Raw genomic sequence first — 25,297 nt, 5'->3', positions numbered from 1 at the left:
GAAACAACACGATTTTCTTTTTTCTGTTATCCTCGATTTTCTCTACTTTTCCGCGCCATTTTTCCGTCTCCCTTGTCCTTGAATATTTAAGGGCTTTGCTCTCGCGCGCTCTTAAGAGTGGAACCTAAGAGCGGGAAAGCCATTTACTCTTAGAATACGATCTACTCTTGTGGTTCTCCATTTTGACATTTGGAAAGCTGCTCCTTTGTTTACCTTTTCCCTTTGAGCTATTTGTGAAAAAGAAGACCTGAATGCCAGCTAATCTTAGATAAATTAAACTTTTTTAATTATGAACTCCAAACCTTATATATTACTCATACTCATACCATTTTTATTATTACTTTTATTATATTATTACCTTACTTTTATTAATTTATATATTTTATTATTCCTACATGTATATATTTTGTATTATATATTATTTTATTATTTATCAAAATGGATTGATTATTATTGATGAAATTGCAAACTGCAATTTATATGTTTATTATTTTAAACTATATTCCGAATCCTGTTTCTTGTATAATTATATATATATACCTTTCTATTTAAAAATTATATATATTTAAACAAATGATTTTGTTTAATTGCTCTACTAACTGACCTAACTCACTAGCTAGGCGTAGCCAAGAAGAAATATACATATATATGAAATATAAATATCATAAGCTGCGACCTATATTTATATAAATTTAATTGTCTATATTTACCTAGATTTCTTGCTGATCTTAGAGGTTACAATTTATTAAGTTGGGGTGGCACAAGAATAGCATAAAAACGATCGAAAATTTACAAGCACAGCAAAATATATTATCTTATATGGGAACCGATTGAGACTTGCTGACCTTTAAGTTTCCGGTTTGGGGAAAATGCTTGGGAGTGAATATTAATGCATATATATATTACGAGGTATTTTATAGCGTCTTATTTGATATTATTTTATTTTTTTGAATATTTTTTCATTGGTTTTTTATATGAAATATATTATATTTTGTAATGTTTTGGATGTTGGAAGGTTTTAAAATAACTAGAAAATACTTAAAATTTTGTTTGAATTATTGTTTAGTTTAGCAATGAGACTAAACTGTATTTTTGTTATTTTGGGGATATATTTTAAATGCTTTTTAGCAGGAATTATAAAGTATATAATATTTTTTTAAATATTTATATACAACATTATATTGAATGTTACATTTCTTTTATGACTTTTATGTTGAATATGATAGAAATAGTTTTTTTTTAAGGGCTTTCCCTCTCCAAAATGTTCTCCTTTTCTAGGGAGAAGAATATTATTATTCTCTTACCTTAACATTCCGGCTGTCTCAGTGAACCTGGAATGGGATGGGCATTGGCATGGGCATTGGGGTTACCTTGGCCATCGTCGGTTGCTCTGGTTTGGCTTCACTTTGTTTTTCGCTTGGCACAGCACATTTTTAGTTTTGGACGAAGTTATAAAAACCACCTGACCACCGCCCCAGCTGCACTGTCACCCATCGATTCGCCATGTGGAAGTATCTCCTCGGTTTCCTCGCCCTTTTCGCTGCCGTTTCCAGTTGTCTGGGCGCCGTCGCCTCGGATTCCCTGCTGGAGGATAACAGCTTGGATTCGGAGCTGGAGCGTTTAAGGCGGCAGCAGCAAATTGTTCAGGAAGTGATTGTGGAGAATAATTTCGGTGGTCCTGGATTCGGAGGTCCCGGCTTTGGGGGTCCCGGTTTCGGGGGTCCCGGCTTCGGGGGTCCTGGCTTCGGACGTCCTGGACTTGGAGGTCCCGGTTTCGGGGGTCCTGGTTTCGGGGGTCCTGGCTTTGGTGGTTTCCGGCGAGATAAATTCGGTTTTGCCCGCAGCTATGACCAGGAGGAAGAGCCAGCGGTGCCATATGGAAAATCCAGCGGTATTTCTTCGCCACCATGTCCACGAAACTATGTGTTCTCCTGCGGAGCAGTCATCACCCCGGTGCCCTGCGGTTCCAGCCGTTGCGGTGGTTATTAGGAAACACAATTTCTAAAATAAAAATAACCATCAAATTATATTTAAATAAAAAATTATAATTAATTACAAAGCTTACCAGGGGAAACTGTTGTAAAAGAAGGTCTTTAATTATTTTTCTCTCTTAAGATTGTTGCAATATATAGGATTTAATAATTATAGATATTGGATATAGACCAAGGACAGATTGAATATATATAAAGAGTTAGGGAGACAGAAAATGCTAAAGACACAGTCACTTTATAAATTTATTTCATTTACTTTAATTGCGAATGATTAAACCATCTAAAATGAGTGACTCAGTGACGTTAATTACTCTATTAAATTATTTGCTCACCAAAGTGTTCAATATTGACAATTATCTCTATATGTATGTATATAATACATATATTTGATTTTACAAATTACAGCTTCCCAGGGAGTGCGGTATATATCCGTACATATAAAAAATATAAATCACTGTAACGATTTAATGACTTTCATAAATAAAGCTAGCCACGGGGGCGGGCTTTCATGCTTTTTGCAATGGAATCATACCGATGACACTTAATGGCAGTCACAATGGGAATAAAATCCATGTCGAGTACCGACTTACCCACTATATATGTATACTATACCACCTTCCTTAACCATCATGAGCATCGTGAGCATCAGGAGCACTCCCAGTGGTCCCCAAATTAAAGTTCCATTTGCAGTAAGATGACTTCTGAGTGTAGTTTATGTCATTTGTCTGTCAACTTGTTGTTTACATTTTAGGGCCCATTTTGCGCTACTCCAGCTAAGCTTAATGTTGCAGTTAAACTCAGCAAAAAGTGTATGGCACTTGTTATTTATGCTGACACATCCACATCCACGGCACGGCTAGAGGACTCTCCAGGACTGGGCCAGGATTCGTCGTTGTCTCTAAAGGGGAGGTGCATGAGGGGATGTTGATGATGGCGATGAGTTTCAGTTGTGGCTTTTACAGCAATTTTATATGAAAAAGGCGATTTTGATGAAATGTGTACCTACGTTATGGGAGGGGTTGTTGTCTCCTCCCTAACAGCATCGAGTTCTCGCTGATTGTTTATATTCGGCACTTTTACGGCATTATACTATATTCAGATATATATATATACCCAGTATATATATATATATATATATTAAGGGGCTGTTTAGTTTACCTGACACTTTCAAGTTAACCAGAGTGTAAGGAAACGGTCCTAAGTACATATAATTACTCTTGTTTGTCAACGTCTACGGGGAAAAACAGTTTTTTTTTTAGGGGGGGAAAGGGACAGTCTCTGGCTTCTCTTTTCTCAGTTCTCATCTCTCCTCTCTCTCTCTTGACAAAATCAATATTTGGCCAGTGTTTTTCGACCAATAAAAATTAAATGGCAACCAAAAGAGCAGAGCACAAGTTTTCAGCTTTCTGAATGTGCCAGAAAATGTTTTAGTGGCAACAAGCAAGGCTATTAGACCAAAAGCCAACAAAAGGCAAATAATTACATATGCATACAAATGCCAAAACCACTTGGGCCAGAGATCGTGATGCCTTAAATCGGCATCGGAATCTATGTATTGCCAAATGCCATTTTCTCTAATTAAGGTTTTGAACTTCAGTTTCGAATTCTATGAAAAATGTATGTGTTTGAATGGGTTTAAAAAGGGGGAAAGGGTTATAAAGCCTTTAGAATTATATTTTATTTAATAGTTTGCAGAGAAAGTGCCACTGAAAGGAATCAAAAAACCTTTAATGGCACGATCTTGATATGGGTTTTTGCAATGCAAAGGATGATCTTTCTCTCTTTCTCTCTCTAATTTCTCTTGTAATTACACTTTATTTTAATTTAGAAAACAAAATCAATTGAAACCATGACCCATTGCTTGGTTTTCCTTTCAAGAGAGAGAGGCTGACCATCAAGTTTTCATTTAACCAAATCCGGATTTATTTGAAAGTAAATAAGGACCACGGGATACCCGTGAGACCAATTAACTTTGTTCGCTGTAAAATGCCATCTGGTTGAATATGAAATCCCAGTTGCAGGCTAAAAGAACAAAAAAACAAAACCAAAAACAAAAAAACATAAAAATACTGGAAAAAAAAAGAAGTCAGCATTTTTGCAAACTGTGGCAATGGCGTCGAGCCTCAGCGTATATAAAGTCCCAGTTCCGGCAAAAATAAATCTCTGTCCCCGATTCCCTGGTCCCCTAGGTCTCTGTCCGGTCTCCGGTCGCCGGTCGCCGGTCACCACCCCGGTCACCCATGGCTAAGACCCCTTTTTTTTTTTTTTTTTTTTTTTGGTTTTTGGACAATCATCGCATCTCCGCTGGGGGTCACACCCAAAGTCACAAAAGTCACGCCAACGTCAGCAGTGATCAGTTTGAATGGGGTGGAAAATGGCAGCCGGAAAAGCGTTGGCCTGGGGTTTGGGTCTCGGTCTCGGTTTCGGTTTCGTTACGTTTCGCTTTTTGGCGGAAAAGTGCGAGAGTGTAGACCAGCGGCCACAATCTGTGGGCCATCATCATGGGGCGACATGGCCATCGACATGGACATCTACATCTACATCGATGGCCATCGAGGACACGTGTCCGTCCGTGGTTTTTTCGGGGGCTACGATGCTGCTATGATGCTGCGACAAATGGGTCTCCGGACCGGAGTCGCAATGCGAATTCCGGCCACAAAAGCACGGACTCTACAATGGCCACTTCCTTGCCACCTTTTCCGGCGGACCTTATGCGTCCACCGGTGCCTCATTTCTTTTTCTCTTTCTCATTTCTCGTTGCCCATTGCTCGTTTTCATTTCTCGTTTTCTGTTGTCGGTTTTTCCTTCTTTTTTTTTTGGCTTTGTTGACAAATCATTCTATGTGCGTGTACGTGTGTGTGTGTGTGTTGGGTGGGTTGGAAACGGGGGGCGTGGCATGAAGGAGCAGTCAGGTGGCCCATTGTCCTGGCTAACTGGTATATCATTCATTCAGCCGGGCAACGGATACGCCGATGTTGGGCCAACGTCATCTGGCACTTGGCAATGCACCTGTCCTCCGCCTCCGCCTCCGCCTCCGCTATGTTCCTCCTCCTCTGAATCCGCTAGGTTGTCCTCCTCCTCGTTCTCCTCTTCCGTTGGCTTGCCTCCTCCTCCTCCTTTTGATTCGCTCCCCAAACTAGTTTTGGTTACATGTGTGTTTATACACACTCAAAAAAAAAAAAAAAACAGTTAGGATCAGGGATCAAGGCAATATGTAGGGTTATTTATCACTTCAAAGCTAGATTTGTTTAAATCCTTTAGAAAATGGAAAATTAAAGAAAAACTGTACATAAAATATGAGTTATTAATAAAAAATATATAAAATATAAATAGTAACTAAATATGATCATTAATTAACTATGATCAGTAACTAACTATGAGCATTAAGTATCTACGATCAGTAATTAACTAGACTTAGTAATTATCTATGATCAGTAAGTAACTCTGAATAGAAAGTATCTGTAGTCAGTAATAAACTATAATCAGTAATTAACTATGATCAGTAATTACCTATGATCAGTAAATATCTATGACCACTAAGTATCAATGTACATTAAGTATCTCTGAACAGTAAGTATCTAAGACCAGTGAGTATCTTTTAACAGATAGTATCTATTACAAGTAAGTAACTATGATCATTAAGCATTTATGACCAGTATGTATGTATGTATGCATGATCAGTGACTATCTTTGAACACTAGTAAACAATGACTTGCACTTTTTGTAACACAACACATTCCAGAGACGTGGCCGGCAGCAGTCACTTCGTTCCGGGGATGTTAGAACAAGTTGAGAATCATAAGTTCAGATGTGCGAGATTTGTTTTGGAACAAATATAAGCTATTTCAATGAAACTATGGAAGTATTCTTGTATGTAATTTTACTAGTATATAAGTCGGAGCATGGCGGATCGATGGACTATATATATTGATATATATATATATATATATAGCTACCATAGGGCCGATCGGAAAATTGTAAGAAAAAAGTATTATAAGTTTTGCAGTTTTCAACAGATTTTGACCAAATTTAATATATAGCCATTATATATATATCAAGAATTTTGGGTAAAATTTTATGAAAATCGGACTACTATATCATATAGCTGCCGTACAAACGATCGTTTAAAATAGAGCATAACGTAAATTAAATGAAACCAGGCATTTCTCTATTGTTTTTTAACATAAATATATATAATTTATATTTTATTAATTCCTAGTGATTGAATTTCAATCTGCAAGGGTATACAGATTTCGGCATGCCGAAGTTAGCTTCCTTTGTTGTTAAGATTGAAGCTAAAAGGAGTATCTTTCGTTAGCTACATTTCTTTCGCTAACATTTCCAAGGGAGTTTAGGGAATAGTTCCCCCCAAATAGCTCTCTCTCTCTCTCCCAATAAATAACCTTTCATCTTGTAAAACTTCCATGAAATACAATTTATTTAACACTTTATGTTCTGACCCATAATTATTTGCTAAAATTTCCCCATAACGGATATTGAGTTGCCAACATAAAGCTTAAAGAGTGGCTCATGCGCTACCAGCCCAGCAGTTCTTCGACAGTTTCTTGATATGGAGTCCCAACCGTTGGATGGGCAGCATCAAAGAGCTGATACAAATGATCCAGAAGCTGGATCCGCTTGAGCTCATCCGGCTCAAGAGTCTGCAGATGCTTATGCACCTGCATAAAGTAATCACCTTGAACATTAATGCTGTTAGCATCGGGTGCTTCGCTTAACTCAACAAATTTTTGCTGAAACTGTTCAATAAGATCAAATTCGGAAGGACCATTGACCAGGTCAGGGGACGGTGGCTGCTTTAGGATTGCCAAGGAATTGAGCACATCGTGGGTATAGTCACCCAATGAAATGCTTAGCTCCACTACAGTCATCAGCAGTTCATTATCATCCTTCTCGTCGTCGGTGAAGCTATTTAGCCATGACTTTTGCACCATTTTGGATTTCACTTAAAATGTCTAAAAGGGGTTAGCAGTAGAATGGGATTAATGGCATTAATGGGTATTGAGGATATCTGAGAAAATCTCTTACGTTTAGAACCAGAGCTAAATTTGAATAAAAAGTTCGAATTGGGAATTAAAATGACCGACTTTACTGACTATATTTATCAGTGTTATTTATATTAATGCGCTCGTGACGCCTTTTGTTTGGAATTATAAATGTCGGGCTACTAGGATTTCTCAGTTGTATAGTTTATGGTTCAGTTGAAACTTTAGAAATATAGAAAATACTTTAAATTTGCTATGTTTTTGGCCTGACTCTTAGATGTTCCTTTTTCCTATTGAATCTTGTGTCCAAGTCTGGTTTAAAGTATTATATATAAAATGTATAATGTATATTATATATCTTATAAACCAAATCGTGCAGGAAATATATTATATACAGCAGAACTCTCTCTCCCTTTCTGCCAAGAGGCAAAAATTCCAATTTAATATGCATTATATAGGCTTAATGGGAAATAAATATATATTGTGTATAGATGAAATAAGTCGAGATTAACCCGCATTTTGTACTATTTTTCGCTCGATGTATGTGTGTGCCGTGCCGCCTGGCAATGAAAGACACAAAGAGTCACTGCATCAATGGGCGAGTTTAAAGGCACGATGACTAGATTACGCTTATAATGAAGGCCTCGGGGGGTGCACACAGTAGGGTTGGGGCTTGGGGTTGGGGTTGGGGTTGGGGAGGGGTGAGACCCTTAACCCTCTGTCTGTCATGCGGCGAAAAGGTAAGCCGAGGAGGCCCAGGCAGTTGCAAAAAGGGTGCCCGGGTGCCCGGGTGCTTGGGTGCCACTGGGAGAACGCCAAAGCGAGCAACCAGCTTGCTGCTGCTGCAAAAAAATAAAAAAAAAAATAAGGAATTATCATGAATGGAAACTAATCCTGGCCATGCCCTGAAAGCTTATCACAGAGCCGGCTTTCTGTGGGTCTTTAAAATATATATAATATATATAGATATATATACTTTATGTATTTCTGTACATATAGTGAGCTCTGCGGCTTCATCATTGAATTTACAGAAATTTTTGTAATATGCCAGCCGCCGCCTGCTGAGTAAAAGGAAAACTTACATTACTCTAGTAGTTTTTCCTTTTTTTTTTTTTGAGGGAAAATAAAAAAGGGGCGAGGGAGAGAGCATCGCAACGTTTTCACAGTTTTTCACTCAATGGGTGCAATGAAATGCATGGCCAGCTCATTGGATTAAGGATTAAGGACACACACACACACACACACACAATCTGAGGAATTTCTTCTGGCTTAAAATAGTGGAAATCTTTAATTTTTATTGAATTTTCTTGACTTTTCATTAATAGAAAAGTTGTTTATCATTTGTGTAATAATGTTTTCTTAAAAAATAGGGCAAGAAGTGCACTTTTGCTTTGTTTTTCATTTTAAAATGACCTTCTCACACTGTTTTAAATTAATATTTAAAATATTATAAGGCAATATCTTGTACCTACCTACCTCTCTATCTATTTATTTTGTACCAACAACTAATTGCCAAAACTTAAACTCCCCTCTAAATCACACCTTTCCTTAGGTTTTCTTTTAAATTAATAAAGAACAATTGTTAAAAATTTCATAAAAATTCCCTGCCCTTGCTGTTGCTTGTTGTTGTTGTTGTTGTTCTAAACTATTTTTTAATAACAAGACCGACTTTTTGGAGGCAACGACGACAACGACAACGGCTACTTTGACAGTTTATCACTCAGGCCAAAAAGTTTGTTGGCTGAAAACTTAAATGATTGTTGTATTTTTTTGTTTTTTTGGGGAGAAAAGCCCGCAGTGGGTAATAAAATTAGTAACTTTTTCAGGAGGCGAGGTGAGGGACAGCTCCTTAATATTGATTAAGTTGACCGAAAAAAAGGTGATGCGAAAATATCCTTTTGTACCTTTTGAACCTTTGCCATTAAGGAAAAGGTTACCGGCCAGCAGCATGCGCGTTCATTGAACCCTCGAAAATAACTCACATACTGAGAGCGAGAACTGTGAAGAGAACTTTATTTTTATAATCATGATTCATGACATGGAATGTCCGAATGGAAATATTGTTGTTCATTTTGTTTTCCAGCCACGGGAATCTCGGAAGTGAAGAGTTCATTCAACCGTGCAAAAGTGAACTCAACTTTATTTATTTTGTTTGGTGTTTGTTTTTTATTTTATTATTTTTGCATACTGCATTCTTTTGCACTCTCCCCTCACCATAATACGTATATATTTTAAGTGTTGTGCCTTTTTAATTATCCTTTCGGCGAGATGATGATGATGAAAAAAAAAGGAAGTGTATATAATACACTCACCCACGCTCTCACTGGCTCTCACTGCTCCCCTGCCTCTGCGTTTCCCTTAAACTTTACTTTTCATTTGTAATTATAACAATTCCGTAGAGAGGGGTTGGTAAGGGGGTTAGGGGGGTAAGGGGGTAGAGATGAAAAACTGGCAAATGGCGAAATGGCGGTGCTTATGTAATTACAACACTTCTCTAGAGGAGAGGCTGGGCCTGACCCCCAAGCCGAGTTGCAAACTCGGGACGCTGAATGGGGGATTACTTCCAACGGACCCACATAGTTCGGGTAATTCCCGGTTAATTGGACTGTCAATTGATGCGGGCCGTGTGGAAGTGACTGGCTGGAATGGTGGAATGGCAATGGTGGAGATGCATCCCCCTCCCCCCACCCATTCCAACAATGTTGGAAACTTTGTTCACCCAGCGAGTTTCCAAGCTTCGCTTCCCTTTAACCCCCAATGCAGGCGGCAGCCACTCGTGCCTCTCCTGTCTCTTAACATTTGTGCAATATTTTGCCATGAATTGACGGGCTCGTTGATAGGCATTCCGGATAGTTTATGGAGCTGGGGAGCGAGGGGGCCGGGGATCGGCAGTGTTATTTGTATGGCCTAAAACTTTTTACCAAAAGCCTGCTACTGCTGAGGGGGAGAGAGGGGAAGGAGAGAAAGGGCCAAAAGCTTGTTTGCAAATTCGATTGAAATTGCATTTGAAATCATTTCGGCATTTAGCATTATTATACATATTGTAGCTCTGTATATATAACTAAATATATATATATGTATTTGCATTGTATGTACTGCGTGTGTGTTAGTTTGCCATTTACCACAATTTGCACAATTTATTTGCTTTGACTTTGACTCCTCAACTTGGGCACAGCAGCATTTTGCCCAATTGTGCACATTTTCCATCCTATTTTATTTCATTTGATTCCATTCCATTGCAATTCATTTCAATTCCAGTTGCCACACACACACACACATTCCCATCTATATCCATTTTTATTGTTTCTGTTTCGGCATCATTTTCATTTTCATTTTCATTACGACTAAAGTGCGGTTTTTCGCACACCCAAAGATTTGACCGACAAACGGACCGCTGCCGCCGCTGCCGCATCCTGTATCGTCCTTGTACTGATAGAGAGAGAGAGTGAGAGTCCCTGGCCCAGAGTGTCGATTGAAAGCAATTTGATTTGGCCAACAATCTGCTGGCTGATTGAGGAATTCCGCCGGATAGGCTGTGAAAATTATCGCACATTTTGAGTGCTATGGCCGTGTACTTTTTAATCGGTGGTGTGATGTGCTGTGCTGGGATGTGATGTGATGTGATGTGGTTCGGCGTGGGGCTTGGCGCATTTTGGCGCAGTGGGATTTGCGTTGCCAAAATTGCGTAATGGCCAAGCAGCAGCAGAAGCAGCAGCAACAACAAAATGTCTACTAATACAGCAAAATGCTAGAATATGGCTAGGAATGCCAAAAATGCCAGTGGCAGCAGCAGCTCCATTTCCATTTCTATTTCCACATCCATTTCCCATTTCCCATCTCCCCTTCCATTATCCACTTTCCCAACAAAAATAATGGAATTTATTAGCGCGCGCGAGATGTAAAAACATTTCTCGCCCATCGCAGCACAGGCACAGGCACTGGCAGAGGCACAAGCACAGCTCAGCGCATTACTCTTTGGGGAGCCACGCTAGATTGACCACGAATTAAATCCATTATCGGCCTTTCGGGCTGTGATGCTGACGCTGGTCCTGGTGCCGCTGTCCAGCCGAGCCCCTGGTGTGTGTGTATCTATCTATTATTCAAGTTTTAAGTCCCCCCTTTTATGGTTTTTTTTTTTCTTTTTCGCTTTTTTGTTACTCGTCTTAATCCGCTTAAACTCGCTTCGGCGAAACTGTTAAAATTCCAGGATTAGCGGGACCTGCACTAACATTGGCTAAGGTCAAACTGTTCGAGCAGCTTGCGTTCCATTTGAGCTTTGCCCCTTCGCATAACAGTGGCGCAACAGCGCTGTTAAGCCTCTGTACGCTGCACAGTGGTATGCAAGCAGTAGCATTGCTGTAATTAAAATAAACAACAGGAAACTGAATTTGATTTCAGAAATATCAATGCAAAATATCTTTAAAATGTTGTACTATATGAAAATTTCATTAGTATGCTATTATTTGCTTCCGTTCTTTTAAGAATATTATATTATAAGGGCAGGAAATAGCTTTCTCTGTCCCTCCCTCTCTCTCTCACTCTCACTCTGTCCCTTACTCTCAGTCTCCCTTTCCCTCTTTCTCTGTCTAACTCTCGCTGTGCATTTTTAGAGCTACCGCTTTCTCTCTAACTTTCTCTAGAGATAGCTCTTTCACTCTCGCTCTCACCCTCGCTCTCGCTCATACTTTCTCTGTTCTCTTTACTCGGAGACTATAAATACAGGCACAGCTATCGAACTGGCCTCATTGTGTCCGCGGCCGCCCCCCTGTTTACATCAGTGGTGATAGTGATCGATAGGTGTAAAATTAGCTGTGTTGCCTATGCATACGTTTTCCAATTAATTCCCTTGTTGCCATTTACTTAATTTTAATATTAAGTAATACAATAATTTGTTTTAAATATATCTAAAAACGTATACTCATAGCTAAACCTCATTATAAACTATTACAGAATAGAAATTTCTTAGGAAGTTGCAAAACTGACTTTGGAGACAACTTTTGCTACTCTTTGCAGGGTATTAGAATTTCAGTAAGAAGCTTAAAAAACATTAAAGGAGTCATTTCCGACCCTATAAATCATATATATTCTTAATCAGCACGAACAGGCGAATCTTTCTAGGCATATAGGAAAAAAAATATTTTTTTTTAATTTTTTCAAAAATTTTAAAAGGGGTTAAAAGGGGTCATCATTAAAATTTGACAAAATTTGGATTTTTTTAAATAGACTAATTATGTTATGCAGATTTGTTAACCAAACAAAAACTAACAGAGAACCGTTTTCCGAATTGAAATTAAATCATTTTTGGCTTAGTTATGATATTTGAAAAAACTTTGATTTGCCCTAAAATTGAGCATATATAAAATATCTGTTTAATATACCTAGAATATGATAGTATCCTAATAAAAGTCAACACGAATTCTTTCCATATTGGGATTAAAGCATTTGTTGGCTTAGTTATGATCCATTTAATATTCAAATCCAAGATCTTATGGCTATATGCAAGGGTATGCACACTTTGGCTCCTCCAAGTTTGCTTCCTTTCTTGTTTTTGTATTTTTCTCCATACTAAAGGGTTTACAGAATCCCAAACTCAACTCATTTACTAGCAACAATGTTGCTACAGTGGCTCTCTTGTTGGGCTAGGTTAACAGCTGTAAATGGCAGAGGCTAATTAACAGAACTAGGGGGATGCTTAACAGCGGAAGTGTGTCCTGTTATATGCCTTCCACGACGACAACTTCCCCTGCGTAGCACAGTAATCGAACAGTGATGCCCGGTTGGAAGGGCACGTGACACGACGAGAGGGAAAACTATCGCAATGGGAAACAAAACTAAACAATTAAATATATAAAAATATAACTTTTTAAGGGAAAGGAGCATGAGAAACTAATAAACAACTGATCAAAGATGATTGCTTTTAGAAAGTTTAAAAATATATAAAATGATTTAGTGATTTTATCGTATTAAGGTTCAGTTTTTAATTGGAACCTTATCGGAAAACATTTAAGTTTCAATAAATTAAAGAACAAAAAAATACATTTATGGGAAAATGTGTTAAATTGCTTAGTTTATTTATAACTTATTTAATGAAATATTAACTAAAAACTGCTTTTAACACACTTATTTATATTTCAAACATTTAAACGTGACTCATCTCCCACTTAAGCTTAATTTATGGCCTTTCCCATAAGTTTATAGCAATTTTCCACAATTATAGTGGTGTGCTATAAGCCATAAATTTATAGGAATCCCTATTATGGCTCAATTTTTATAGCAAACCCTGTCCCAAAGCTGGAAAAAGGACGAAAATAAGCTTGCTTTTGATTCGCAAACCGTAAATAAAAAGCTACAATCGGGAGAAAGTGAAGGTTTTCTGCCACGAAAGTGGACCAAAGTTGTGTTTTATTTGTTGCTGTTGTTGTTTATTATTGCGATTTTCCCCCAGCTTTCTCTCAGTTGGCCGCGAGTTTTGGCACCGAACGGTCTACGAAAATGAGTGAATTTTCCGGCCGCAGTTCCGTTTCCGCCTGCGCCAGCTCCTCCTCGTTCTCCTCATGCCCAGCGGCTTGTTTTGATTATTATTATTGTTGTTAAAAAGCAACAACAACAAAACAAAAAAGTGTAGATAAAGTGCGCTGTTTAAAGTGTCAAGTCTTGAGGAAAAGCGCAGGAGTTTCCATTAAACAAATCGAGAGTGTTTTCCCGTTTTTGTTGTGGTGCTTCTTTTTTTTATTGAGGAAAAACCCAGGAGGGAAATCCAGGTGAGGTGTTGCTTTCCTCTGTGCTAGTTTCAGCTGTTGTTAGTGTTGTTGTTACGGGATAACCTAGGAAAAGCGTCAGCGAATGTGTGTCTCTGTGTGTGTGTGTATTTCCGCCAAGTTGCTCTAGATTTTCGGGTTTCCCCAATTTCCTCAGTCTTTGCCTCGCATTTTTGATTACTTTGACTTTCGCCCGCTCGTCACTCTCCATTTCGCAGTGAAAACTTTTTTGATTTCCCCCCTTTTTTTATATTTTTGTTCTTCTTTTTCTTTTTTGTTGCGCGATTCAAGGATGCGTGTGGATCCCCTAGAGGGACCAGGAGGCACATCCTCATTACAGTTGTCTCTCTGTGTGACGTGACCGGAGTTCATTCCTTTTGTTGCCTGCTGGCCGCCTGCCCCATTTTTCCCCTCGGAAAGGAAAGAAAAGAGGTCACTAGCCGCGACGACACTTTCAGGCCCAAAAAGCCTTACTCCACTACACATAACTATATCGGGGCTCAGTATATATCCTATATAGTGTATATATGTATATATGGCCAGATATATCGGGGTGTGCGTGTGCAACAAAAGACAGAGCCAGAGCCAGTGGAATGACCTCGGAGTAGGTTAATGAAAAGTGGCACTACAACTGCTGTTGGCTGCTGGCTGCTGGCTGGGCTTCTTGCCAACTGGCTCTTCTCCCGGCTCCTGGCTCCCCGGACCAAAAGTTCCTCTTCTAAGCCACAATGTGTGACCAACTTTGTCCTGCACTTGCACAAAATCGAGTGAAAAAATCATAGAATTATCTTTGGCTTTGATGCAAAGACATGTGATATCTAAGCCTAGGAAAAACTTGTGGCTATTCCAGAGCTTAGCTAATTAGGTACAGAAAGTATATATTTAACAACTGGGTTAGATTTTTAATTATAAATCAAAAAGGTTACAGTTTCAGTGATATGTTTCGTTTTCATTTTCGTCTATTTTTATGGCAGCTATATGATATAGTAGTCCGATTTTCATGAAATTTTAACCAAAACTCTAGATTAATATACAATGGCTATATATTACATTTGATCAAAATCTGTTGAAAACTGGAAAGGTTATACTTACTTTTTTCTTACAATTTTCCGATCGGTCCTATGGCAGCTATATATATGTATATATATATAGTCCACCGATTTTCCATGCTTCGACTTATATAATAGTAAAATTACATTAAAGAATACGTCCATAGTTTCATTGAAATAGCTTAAATTTGTTTCAAAGCAAATCTCACATATCTGAACTTATGATTCCCAACTAGTTCTAACATCCCCGGAACGAAGTGACCGCTGCCGGTCACGTCTCAGATATATGTTGTGTTACAAAAAGTGCAAGTCATTGTTTACTAGTGTTCAAAGTTAGTAATTGATCATACATAGATACTTAGTGGTCATATATACTTACTGTTCATAGGTACTTACTGTTCAGAGTTACTTACTGGTCATAGATACTTAGTTTTGAAAGATACTTTGGCAGTTAATAAAATTAAAAACGAATTTCTTTAATAATAAAACATAGATTTGAATCAAATTAGATAAAAATATGTAAGAAACTAAATAGAAATACAACTACAATTGCTCTTCTTCAAGTGTACATGACCAGTGTGTGTGGGTACAAGTTGAAGTGTATATAGTTAGAGCCTCCCATTAAGTGCTCATTACACCTGTTATTCTGTCAACGTTTGCTGCATTGAGTGGGGGCACCAGGACCTGGCCAGGAACTGGGCTCGACACTAATGTAATGCACTTAACCATGCCCAGTTGGAATATAATTAAAACGATTTAATGGGGAGCTCAATGAACCGAATGAGCCAGTAAATAGAGGAGGGAATATATAGAACAGAGCTTAATGAGCTTCAAGGGGGTAAAATCTGGGGTAGTTATATATATTATATATAAAAGAGAGGGAATAGTTAGCAAAGTTACCGAGTTTCGAGTTTCATCGAGTTACCTAGAGAGGATGAGGGAGTCAATGGAAGACGCTGCCTCCAGTTGGGTCAGGTTAAAGTGATCCATTGTCATCCATCAGCTGAGGAACCGCCTTTACCCTGCCGAAAACCTGTCCATCATTTTGGGCATCGCTTCTCCGCTTTGAAGTTGAAATGCTACGTCTTTGGTTACAAAATTCAATTGAAAAACTGTCAAAGTTTTGTGATTGAGAACGAGTACGAGCACCTGTCCACGCCCTCGCACACACACACCGCAATGATGAGGCAAATCTTTGGGTGTAAAGCGATCCAAGATGAAAGTGTTTGCCCCTCGCTTCTCGCCTCCACTCCTCTAAATCTAAATCGAAATCATTGTCGTCATTTTCCAATGAAAACATTTGGGTTTTATTTTCGTTTTCGTTTTTCATTTCCCCCCCTGACATTGTATGTATGACTCATTGACGCCGCTTTCCTTGAGGAACTGCATCAACCCATTGACATACATTTTCAATCTGTACTTTGGAGTACATTTATATAGAGCTTTATCTGTTTTGTGGTGACAGAAGGGCAAGCGGAAATGCTACATAATTGGTGAGAAACCCATTTGAATGGGACTCCTCCGCCGGCTATGATGAGCTTCACCATTAGCCTGGCGCTGCTGTTGCTGGCGGTAGTGGTTATGTGCCTGCTCTTCGCCTGTCACTGCCTGGGTCCAAGGGCAGCCAATTGGATGCGGATGAGGTCCAGCAAGGAGGAGAAAATCGGATTATCCAATCACAAGCACAAGCTCTTCCATGCCAATGGCTATATGGCAAGTGTAAGTTCAATTTATTTGTATTAATTACTGAGAGCTGAGCCTGACTCTTGATTCTCATGGAAATCTCTCTCCCCTCTAGATCCAATCCGGCTCCGAGTTCCTGCTGAGCACCAGCGGCAGCTTCAAGCGCTTTGATACCATCGATAAGGACGACTATAATCGCTCCCAGCAAACGCAATTGCTTCTGATTAACGGCAGCGGCACCATGTCCATTGCACCGGGCTCCTCCTCCAGCACCACTGTGGTGGAAGCCACCACACCAATGTGGAATCTACCGCTGGCAGATGGTGGCATACCACCACAACCCCTGCGACCAGCACCGGCACCAGTTTCAATCTCCACACCCAATAGCGCTGGACCCACCAGCAAAACGGTGTCCTTCTCCTTCAGTCAGATGAACGAGGTGGGAAGTGCTTCGACGCCTTTCGTCGGGGAGCAGGAACGACGCTCCTGCCTTAGGCTAAATGGTGGAGTAGTTGGTATCCTGCCCCAACCACTGGAGGCTCCTCCACCACCGCGACTCACCACATCGGCGTCGGTGAACCTATCGGCCACGGCTATACCAAGACCAACGGCCAAGCGACAGGTGTCCCTGCAGCAGGGCATCAATGGAGGTCAACAGGTGGCATGTGCCACTGTTCCTGTTCCTGCTTCCGCTCCTGCACACTCCGAGGAAGTGGAGAGAAAAACTCCGGCTCTGAAGCGCAGAAACTCCAGCACCAATCCTTTCCTGTGCGAATCCACAGAACAGATGCCAAATACCCACACAGAGGATCCTCCTGTGTCCACTTGCTCTGCAACGATCTCTTCAGCTGCTGCTGCTGTTGCTCCTCAGGAAACGGAACCTATCCAAGTTCAGGCACCTTCCTTGGACAGCAGCTCCCATCATCATAATGGCAATCCCTTTGTGGAGTCCCAAAGCCTCTCCAGTCGCCTGATGAAGCTCCACAATACCACAAATCCATTCACGGGACTTTCGCAACGGGTCAAGGGTCCTCATCTGCTGCAAAAGACCATCTCCGAGGATTATCTCTTCCGCAAACTGGGCGTCAGCAATCCCATGGCCAATGGTCATGTCAATGGTAATGGCAATGGGAATGGTAATGGCAATGGCAATGGAACCTGGTCCTTTGGACGCTCCCTGCTGCGTCAGGATTCAACGCTGAGCCTGGGCATGGGCCTGGGCAGACGCAATAGCTCTCAGATATCATTGGATTCGGGTTCGGGATCAGTGAGTGGTTCCCTGGAGGGAATTAATCTGGAGAGGGCCATCTCCTGCGATTCGGTTACCTCGGATTCGACGCTCTTCCTGGATCAATTGGATCAACCCTATACACAGATAACCGGATATCTATGCGTTGGCCTCAACTATGATAAGTAAGAAAATGTGTGCTTATTCTTCTTGATCTTTAATTGAGATTTATTATGTTCTAGGAACAGCATAAGCAACGAGGGCATGGAACTCCAAGTGAGTGTCCTGGAGGCCAAGGGCCTCATATGTCCTTTTAGTGTGGAATCACTGGACACCTTTGTGCGGATTTACCTGGTACCCGATCATCCTGGTGCCATGCAAACCAAGGTAGCAGCCAAACACTTTCTTTAGATCTTTATATTTAGTAAAAATCTTATTTTTCAGGTGGTCAATGCTGCATTGACGCCCTGCTACAATGAGAGCTTCAACTTTTGGCTACAGAAGCGACAGGCAAGGCACTCCCTTTGGTTCCATCTTTATCACAATGGACCCGCCCACACTTTGATTGGAGAGGCGGAAATGGAAATTGGTGAGATGCCGCGACCAATTACCACCTGGATACCGCTTTCGGATTCCCGGAAATGCAATGCCCGTTGGGGTGAGCTAATGTTTTCCCTGAGCTATCTGCCCACAGCGGAAAGACTCACCATTGTGGTGGTCAAGGCAAGGAATCTCAAGCTGGATGCGGAGCAGGCACCAGACACGGTGCAGAGTGTTTTTGTGAAGGTGAGTGCGGGATTCTTCCATTTTAAACACATTCTAATCCCTCTCCTTCCCCGTAGGTCTACCTGATGGATAATGATCGCAAGGTCCTGAAGAAGCGCACCTCGTTGAAGCGCAAGGATCGGAGTCCCATCTTCAATGAATCTATGATATTCAGTGTGCCGCCACCAAGTCTGACTACAACTCAGCTGCGGCTCACTGTGTTTGGGGTGACCAGCAATGGTGCCCCTGTTCCCCTTGGTCATGTCGTTGCTGGTAGTTGTGCTGTGGGCAAGGGTTTAAGGCATTGGCATCAGATGCTCTCCTCTCTAAGGAAACCGGTGGCCATGTGGCATGTCCTGCGGCGGGCAGTCAATCAACCAGTGTTTACGGGCGGTGCCGAGGCGGTGGTGGCTGCCATGCAAAACACACTGCAGCGGTCCAGTGCCAAGAGGAATAGCATTGTCTAGAAGGGGAGTGGCTTTAGGGATGCAGCGGCTTCCTCTGATCGTTGGACAGAAATTTTCCGCCTCACCGCAGACACTCAATTTAATGCATTTTAGTTCGAAAGAAAAAACCAAAGAAAAAACTCAGATAGAAACCCCTTTCGGTAAAGGAGGACGAGGAGAAGTCAGAAGACAGTGACAGATCCTTGTGGAAAATCGCATTTACCACGCCCGTTTTACTCTCTTGCCATGAGAATTTCTTACTTTTCTACTGCTTCCCCTGAACCAGAAGTATTATTATATAGAGAGAAAAACAAAAAACAAAACCCCGCACCAAAGGACAAAATGAGCCTATTAACTAGTTATATATAATATATATATATATATATATACTTATATATACATCTATTAATATTGTCGCGCACTAATTGTTATGTAATGGATTTTATTGTAACGAGCATATGGACTCGTATCTGTATCTGATGGATTGAAGTTGAGCACTTGTTGTTGAGATTTGTCGTTGCCATAAGGCAAGCGAAATAATTGTAAAACTCTCTCTCTCTCTCTTAATGGGGGTTTCTTTATTAATTTGTATGAATTGTGATCAGGAATATATCTTCCCAGGGAGTCCTTATTCCAAGGATTGTTGTAAGAGTAGAAACAACTTAGTTCTTACTAAAAGTTTCTGACTTTTTAGCATGCCAATTATTGATTTCATCTCTTTTAGGGCATTTTTCCTATGTTTTGTATATTTGATATTAAGTTTTGATATTATTCCCTAGAAAAGTGTGGCATATTAATGCCATGTCTGGGTCTGGGTAAACAAAAATCTGTGAAAACAGAAACCAAACAGCATTTTAACACTCAAATTGTAATATTCCAATTTGAAGATCATCTTGTATGGACAGTCAGACGACTTCTGCCACTTGAGATCTCCAATTTCCCACTTTAAAACGGAGGGAATGGAAAATCAGAGACTATACAATTATTTCGCGAGCTGTGTGGATCAGTGAGCCCTGTTATTGTAGTAAAATTCCTAACCCTAGATAGATTATCGTTTGGCAATCAATCGTTGTTGAATTAGAGAGTACAGATGGAGAAAAGTCGATCAAAGTCGATTAAAATCGATTATATTCGATGCTTTTTCCATCTCTACTAAAGACCCCAAGTTGAGGCTTTATCGAAATCGAAAAGCGCTGGCCCCCTTGAGAGCATTGTGATATGATATATTAGAATGATTCAGAGTGCCCGAGTCTGTATCGTATCGGAGAAATCAAAGTATTTAACGACAGTTTGCAATCCAATAGCCGAATTGTATTATCTATATTATATATATATATAAACATATATATAGTTATTATATAATGGGACACACCAGCGATTGTTTTGTACTTTTTGTGGTGATGATTTTGCATTCGTTCGGATTTTGTAGTTTTATAATTAGATTTAGTTGGTTCAAGTTGGATCAAACCTACACACACAAGTATGTAGTATATATGTATGGATTTCCATTTAGAGCGCGTTTTTTGGGTAAGCAGTAAAGGACAATAACTTTGCAAGCATTTATATATAATTCCAAGTGAATCGAATAATTATAGTGATCAAGGCTTAGTTCAGAAACCATTAACAAGATTCTCCAGATTGTCCGCTGGGTCCGCTTGGATGTCCTTGTAGATTGTAGATTGCACTCGCACTTTTGCACCTGTCTAAGAGTCTTTATCAAGCCGCACCTTTGTATACTCTGACCAACACAGCTTTAAACTGCACATTAATCCTGTAACATCAATCAATCACTCAATCAATCTTGTCAATCGCTCAATCATTCAACTGTTTACATGGACAGTGCGTTTCACAGCTGTATAGTATGGAGAAAAGCACATAATATACATATATATATATTTTCTAGAAATTCTTCAAGAATTTACTACCTTTCGATAACATATCGCATTATGGGCCTGATTTCGATAACATTTGACAATCGCCAATAAAAGTATTGGCCGTGATTCGGCCAAAAAATTAATCCTATTCCCATAACTTCCAGACCTGATACGTGTGAAACGCACTGTAGCCGTAAATTTCCAGATAGATAAATGTAAAGCTGCTCCTTTTTTTTCGTCTGTTATTTATTTTTTTTTACATAAACATAATGTTTGTTAGCTAAACTAAAATAATAAAAAAGAACTCGTGTTGAATTTGTATTTATACAAACAAATATATATATATATATATCTATATATATATGAAATGTATGTGCTATATGAGATAATGCTACAAATTGTTATACAAATAAATCAAAATTGACTCAAAAAATATAAATATATATAAACGGATATAAGACATTAAAGGAAACAACTAGAAATCAATATCCACATTGACGAAATACAGAGTCCAAACAGTGAGAGTGAGATAGATATCCACAAATGGGATAACTACAGTCAGACCTCGCTAGAGGAAACCATGGATTTGGGTAAGAAAATAGTAAATATTTTGATTTATTTATTTGTTTAATTATATATTCATTTTAATTATTTCTTGTCTTATTATTTTATGACTGTAATTGTTATCCATGAGAAAGTGGAAGCTCTCTTAACTTTATAGAGTTGTTAGACGGACAAACGGACAAGCTGTTAAATCATATAAATAAATGATAAATATTAATACAAATAAAACATAAAATTAAATAAATAGCACAAATAAATACATAAAAATATAAAATGAAACGCAAATAAACAAAAATTAATATGCAAAAGACAGAGACAGTGATTTAAATCCCCTTTAGCGTATCTCTCCTGTCGCTGACTGTATCTTTTGTCCGCTGATCCGTGCCATCTGTGCGGCCATTGGATCATCTATATTTAGAACCAGCGATTAGCAGCCAATGGCAGACGAGGATCCAGTCCAGCCTCCTCCGGTCTGCGGTCTCCGTTCGAGTCTCACCCACTTGACGCTGCCAGGCTGTCTGGTCGTGCCGTCGGCGACAAGTAGCTGCGGTGCTTAAATGTGCGCTTCCCAACTCGAATCCTTTCAGTCGATCGAACAACAACCAGCCAGGATGAGCAAGGATCAGCAGCAGCAGCAGCAGCAGCAGCAGAGTCGGGAGACGGAGTCTAGAATCATCACTCCCCGGGAGCGACGTCTGCTGCGTACGCCCAAGTGTGCCCGTTGCCGTAACCATGGTGTCATCTCCTGCGTGAAGGGGCACAAGCGGTTGTGCCGATGGCGCGAATGCTGTTGCCCCAACTGCCAGCTGGTGGTGGATCGTCAACGGGTAATGGCCGCCCAGGTGGCTCTCCGTCGCCAGCAAACCATGGAGGCCCTGGAAGCCACCACCAACACTAGCAGCACCACCACACACAGCAGCGAGGGCGAGGATTCGCCTACCTCCACATCGCCACCGCCAATGCATCCTACTTTGGTATGTGGTAACACCAGTGGTTCCTCCTCCGTGCCCCCATCTGCCTCAGTGTCCTCGTCATCCGCCACCAGACAAGCCTTGATGGCCCAGAAAAGGATCTACAAGCAGCGATTGCGGAGTCTACAGCAATCCACGCTCCATATCACCGCCGCCATGGAAGGTAAATACCTTGAATTCCCACTAAGATCCAATTTTGTGGAAAAAGTTGGACTTTGATAACAGTATTTTTATACCCTTCCGAGGGTATTTCAAGTTTAGTCAGAAGCTTTAAACACAGGGAAAGAGTCATTTCCGACCCTATAAATCATATAAATTCTTGATCAGCATCAACAGGCGAATCTTTATAGCTATCTTTAGCATACAAAAAATTTTCAAAGTTTTTTTTTAAATACTGTCTTATAAGGGGTTACATCGTTAAAATTTTCAAAAATTGACAAAAATGTTCATTTTTTTGAATACTAAATTGAGTTTGTAGATTTATTAACCTAATAAAAACTAACATAGGAACGATTTCTGAATTGAAATCAATGCATTTTTGACAAAGTTATGCAATTTTTAAACTTTGACTGTCCCAAAAAGTAAATTATCAAATACAAATTTCGATTTCTAGAACCTTGCAGAGGAAAATATAATGTTATTCAGTGAAGGAGACATTTCCGACCCTTTAAATCATATATATTCTTGATCAGCATCAACAGGCGAATCTTTCTAGCTCGTTCCGGCAGATAAAATTTTTTTTTTTTTTAAATTTCAAATTTTTCCAAAAAATGGAAAGGGGTTACATCGTTAAAAATCGGCAAAAAATTAAAATTTCTAAAATTTTAAATTGAGTATGCAGATTTTTTATTTTCCTAAAAACTAACAGAGAAAAAGGATCATATAAGAATTGGGATAAATACAGGGATAAATTGGGATAAATAAATTGAAAGATTTTGTAAGAAAGAGATGTTTTAGCTGTCTTTAAATTGTATTTTAAATATTTGAACTTCAAATTAAAAAATAATATTAAGAGGGAAAATACCGAAAATTAAATGATTTAAATTAATTTAATTCTGTGGAAAACATTTAACGATTTTTCGAATATATTTTTAATAATTCAAACATCTAACTTTTCCCTCAATTAGACTTTTATTTAAATTATTTAAAATCAAATAATACAATTTATATGCAATTATTCAGTGCGGAAAACTCAATTAAATGATGATAATTAAGGTTGCATTTTTAAAGGCAGTCAATCAGGCGAATCTTTATACTTCAATTAACAAAGTATTATTAATTAATGTTGAAAAAACATAATTTAAAATTTCCTTTTGTCATAGTAATAAATAGAAAAGCTATTTTGGGCCAAGACATCATGGGATTTCCACAATCGCTTTCCATTTATACTGACCATTAGTTTATGGGTTTAAGAGATACATATCTATGATTTATATTGCTCCCCGACTCCTGGTCCCTGCCCCTAGCCCTGGGCTCTTCCTCCACCATGCGGTGCCAGACTGTCTGGTCCAGACAGACTCCGTAATTGGAGATCGTCTCCATCTCCGACGCCTGACCGATCGGTGAGGAGAGGACAGGAAATGAGTGATTCCCTGCAGCAACAACAACAATAACAATACCAACAATAGCACCAACAATATGTAGCAATTATTGAACTGACGAGACAAAAAAAAAACAACAATGGAAATGGAAAATGGAAATCGGACGCCCCGAAGTGTGTACGCACATTTTCCAATCACTTGAGGCGTAAGCTGATACGCCACCAAAACGGAAAAACCTCTTGAGAACGGTGGGGGAGGGGGGTATGAGGGAAAAATGTGGCAACAGCAATTGACTTCTTCTTCTCTGCTGGGTTCTTCCATCTGCTTTCCAAAAACGAAAAGAAAATAAGTGGCGATCCTGGTGCCAGACTGTCTGGTGTGATGCCGTCGCCTCGTCTCCGGTTACCCAATGTGATAGCTCCAATTGTGTCCACAATCGTGTCCCTAGAAGCCGAACGAATCGATGGCAATTTGTATTCCCTCCTCCCTTCGTTATCCTTTCGTCCTTAATCCATACTAATTTCGGTACTTCCCCCAATTTTCTTTGTTATAGAATACAAGCAACGCTTTCCCACGTTCAGCTCGCCACTGATGGAGCGCATGCGCAAACGACGGGCATTCGCCGATCCGGAACTGAACCATGTCATGGAGGCAACGCTGGGCGGGAACGCTTTGTACTTTGCCACCGTTGCCGCTGCAGTGCAGCAGGAGCAGCAGCATCAGCATCAGTACAACTTGCATCAATCAATGCCGCCGCCTGTGAACACACTGGTGGATACGCCCAGGACACGCCACACTCTGCAGCATCAGCAGCAGCAGCACTCTAGCACCGTCAAGAAGCCCAAGCTCAGCTTCTCCATTGAGGCCATCATGGGCATCAGCACGTAGCCACTGAAGCCACACACTCTATATCTCTCTCTGTACATAGTCCTAGGTTAAGGAGACCTTTTTTTTTCATATCCTTAGGTTTCAAATGAAATAAAACTATAAAAATGGATGGGTCTTTGAATGATTGTATCGTATATATATTTTTTATGGGGAGTTCTTAAAGATCTTGGACCTATATCTTGGGGTCTTTTTTATAAATTGTCACTGTATAAATTAATACTAAAAAAAGATCCCACTTTGTAATACTTTTCATTATCTTAATCTTAAAAAACATAAACATAGACATAAAAAACATATGTCATTAATTTATATTTTTAAAAGATCTTAGATCTTGCAACTATATAAATCGCTTTTTAACGTAATTATTAGATAATTAGATACTTAAATATTGATTCACATAAAATGTAGTATTCTTTTTGGGAATATTTTTATATTGTCCAATCCTCCCATATGTAAAATAACATACAAAGACCTATTCATTTCATAAAAAAAAAAATAATTATAATAAGACTTAAAATAGAAAGTAAGCCAACTTT

At 39.6% G+C, this 25,297-nt stretch overlaps 4 protein-coding genes across 5 annotated transcripts; 3 read left to right on the top strand and 1 right to left on the bottom strand.

The window, feature by feature from the left end:
* The first annotated feature begins 918 nt into the window (after positions 1-918).
* Positions 919-2,059, top strand: Vm26Ac (Vitelline membrane 26Aac). Its single transcript, XM_020952661.2, has one exon. The coding sequence runs from the start codon at positions 1,504-1,506 to the stop codon at positions 1,987-1,989; it is 486 nt and encodes a 161-aa protein (XP_020808320.2). The 5' UTR covers positions 919-1,503; the 3' UTR covers positions 1,990-2,059.
* A 4,352-nt stretch (positions 2,060-6,411) lies between these two features.
* LOC110184213 (uncharacterized) lies at positions 6,412-7,188 on the bottom strand. The gene is made up of 2 exons (XM_020952662.2): positions 7,038-7,188; positions 6,412-6,964 (listed from the first exon to the last, which is right to left on the bottom strand). The coding sequence occupies exon 2, from the start codon at positions 6,941-6,943 to the stop codon at positions 6,527-6,529; it is 417 nt and encodes a 138-aa protein (XP_020808321.1). The 5' UTR covers positions 6,944-6,964; positions 7,038-7,188; the 3' UTR covers positions 6,412-6,526.
* Positions 7,189-13,439: 6,251 nt separating this feature from the next.
* Syt12 (Synaptotagmin 12) lies at positions 13,440-21,230 on the top strand. 2 transcript variants are annotated; one of them, XM_020952654.2, is made up of 6 exons: positions 13,440-13,755; positions 16,267-16,520; positions 16,600-17,897; positions 17,955-18,099; positions 18,157-18,498; positions 18,555-21,230. In XM_020952654.2, the coding sequence occupies exons 2-6, from the start codon at positions 16,332-16,334 to the stop codon at positions 18,942-18,944; spliced, it is 2,364 nt and encodes a 787-aa protein (XP_020808313.2). In that variant the 5' UTR covers positions 13,440-13,755; positions 16,267-16,331; the 3' UTR covers positions 18,945-21,230. The 2 variants fall into 2 exon arrangements, with proteins under 2 accessions (XP_020808313.2, XP_086692928.1); XM_086836802.1 differs by having other exon boundaries at positions 13,448-13,755; positions 16,270-16,520.
* A 456-nt stretch (positions 21,231-21,686) lies between these two features.
* Positions 21,687-24,870, top strand: dmrt11E (doublesex-Mab related 11E). Its single transcript, XM_086836805.1, has 2 exons — positions 21,687-22,495; positions 24,427-24,870. The coding sequence occupies exons 1-2, from the start codon at positions 21,919-21,921 to the stop codon at positions 24,759-24,761; spliced, it is 912 nt and encodes a 303-aa protein (XP_086692931.1). The 5' UTR covers positions 21,687-21,918; the 3' UTR covers positions 24,762-24,870.
* The last annotated feature ends 427 nt before the right edge of the window (positions 24,871-25,297 follow it).

The sequence above is a fragment of the Drosophila serrata genome, unplaced genomic scaffold, assembly GCF_035046125.1.
Source record: "Drosophila serrata isolate PLE 108 unplaced genomic scaffold, ASM3504612v1 contig_293, whole genome shotgun sequence".
NCBI lineage: Eukaryota > Metazoa > Arthropoda > Insecta > Diptera > Drosophilidae > Drosophila > Drosophila serrata.
This window is presented reverse-complemented; position numbering and strand designations above follow the sequence as displayed.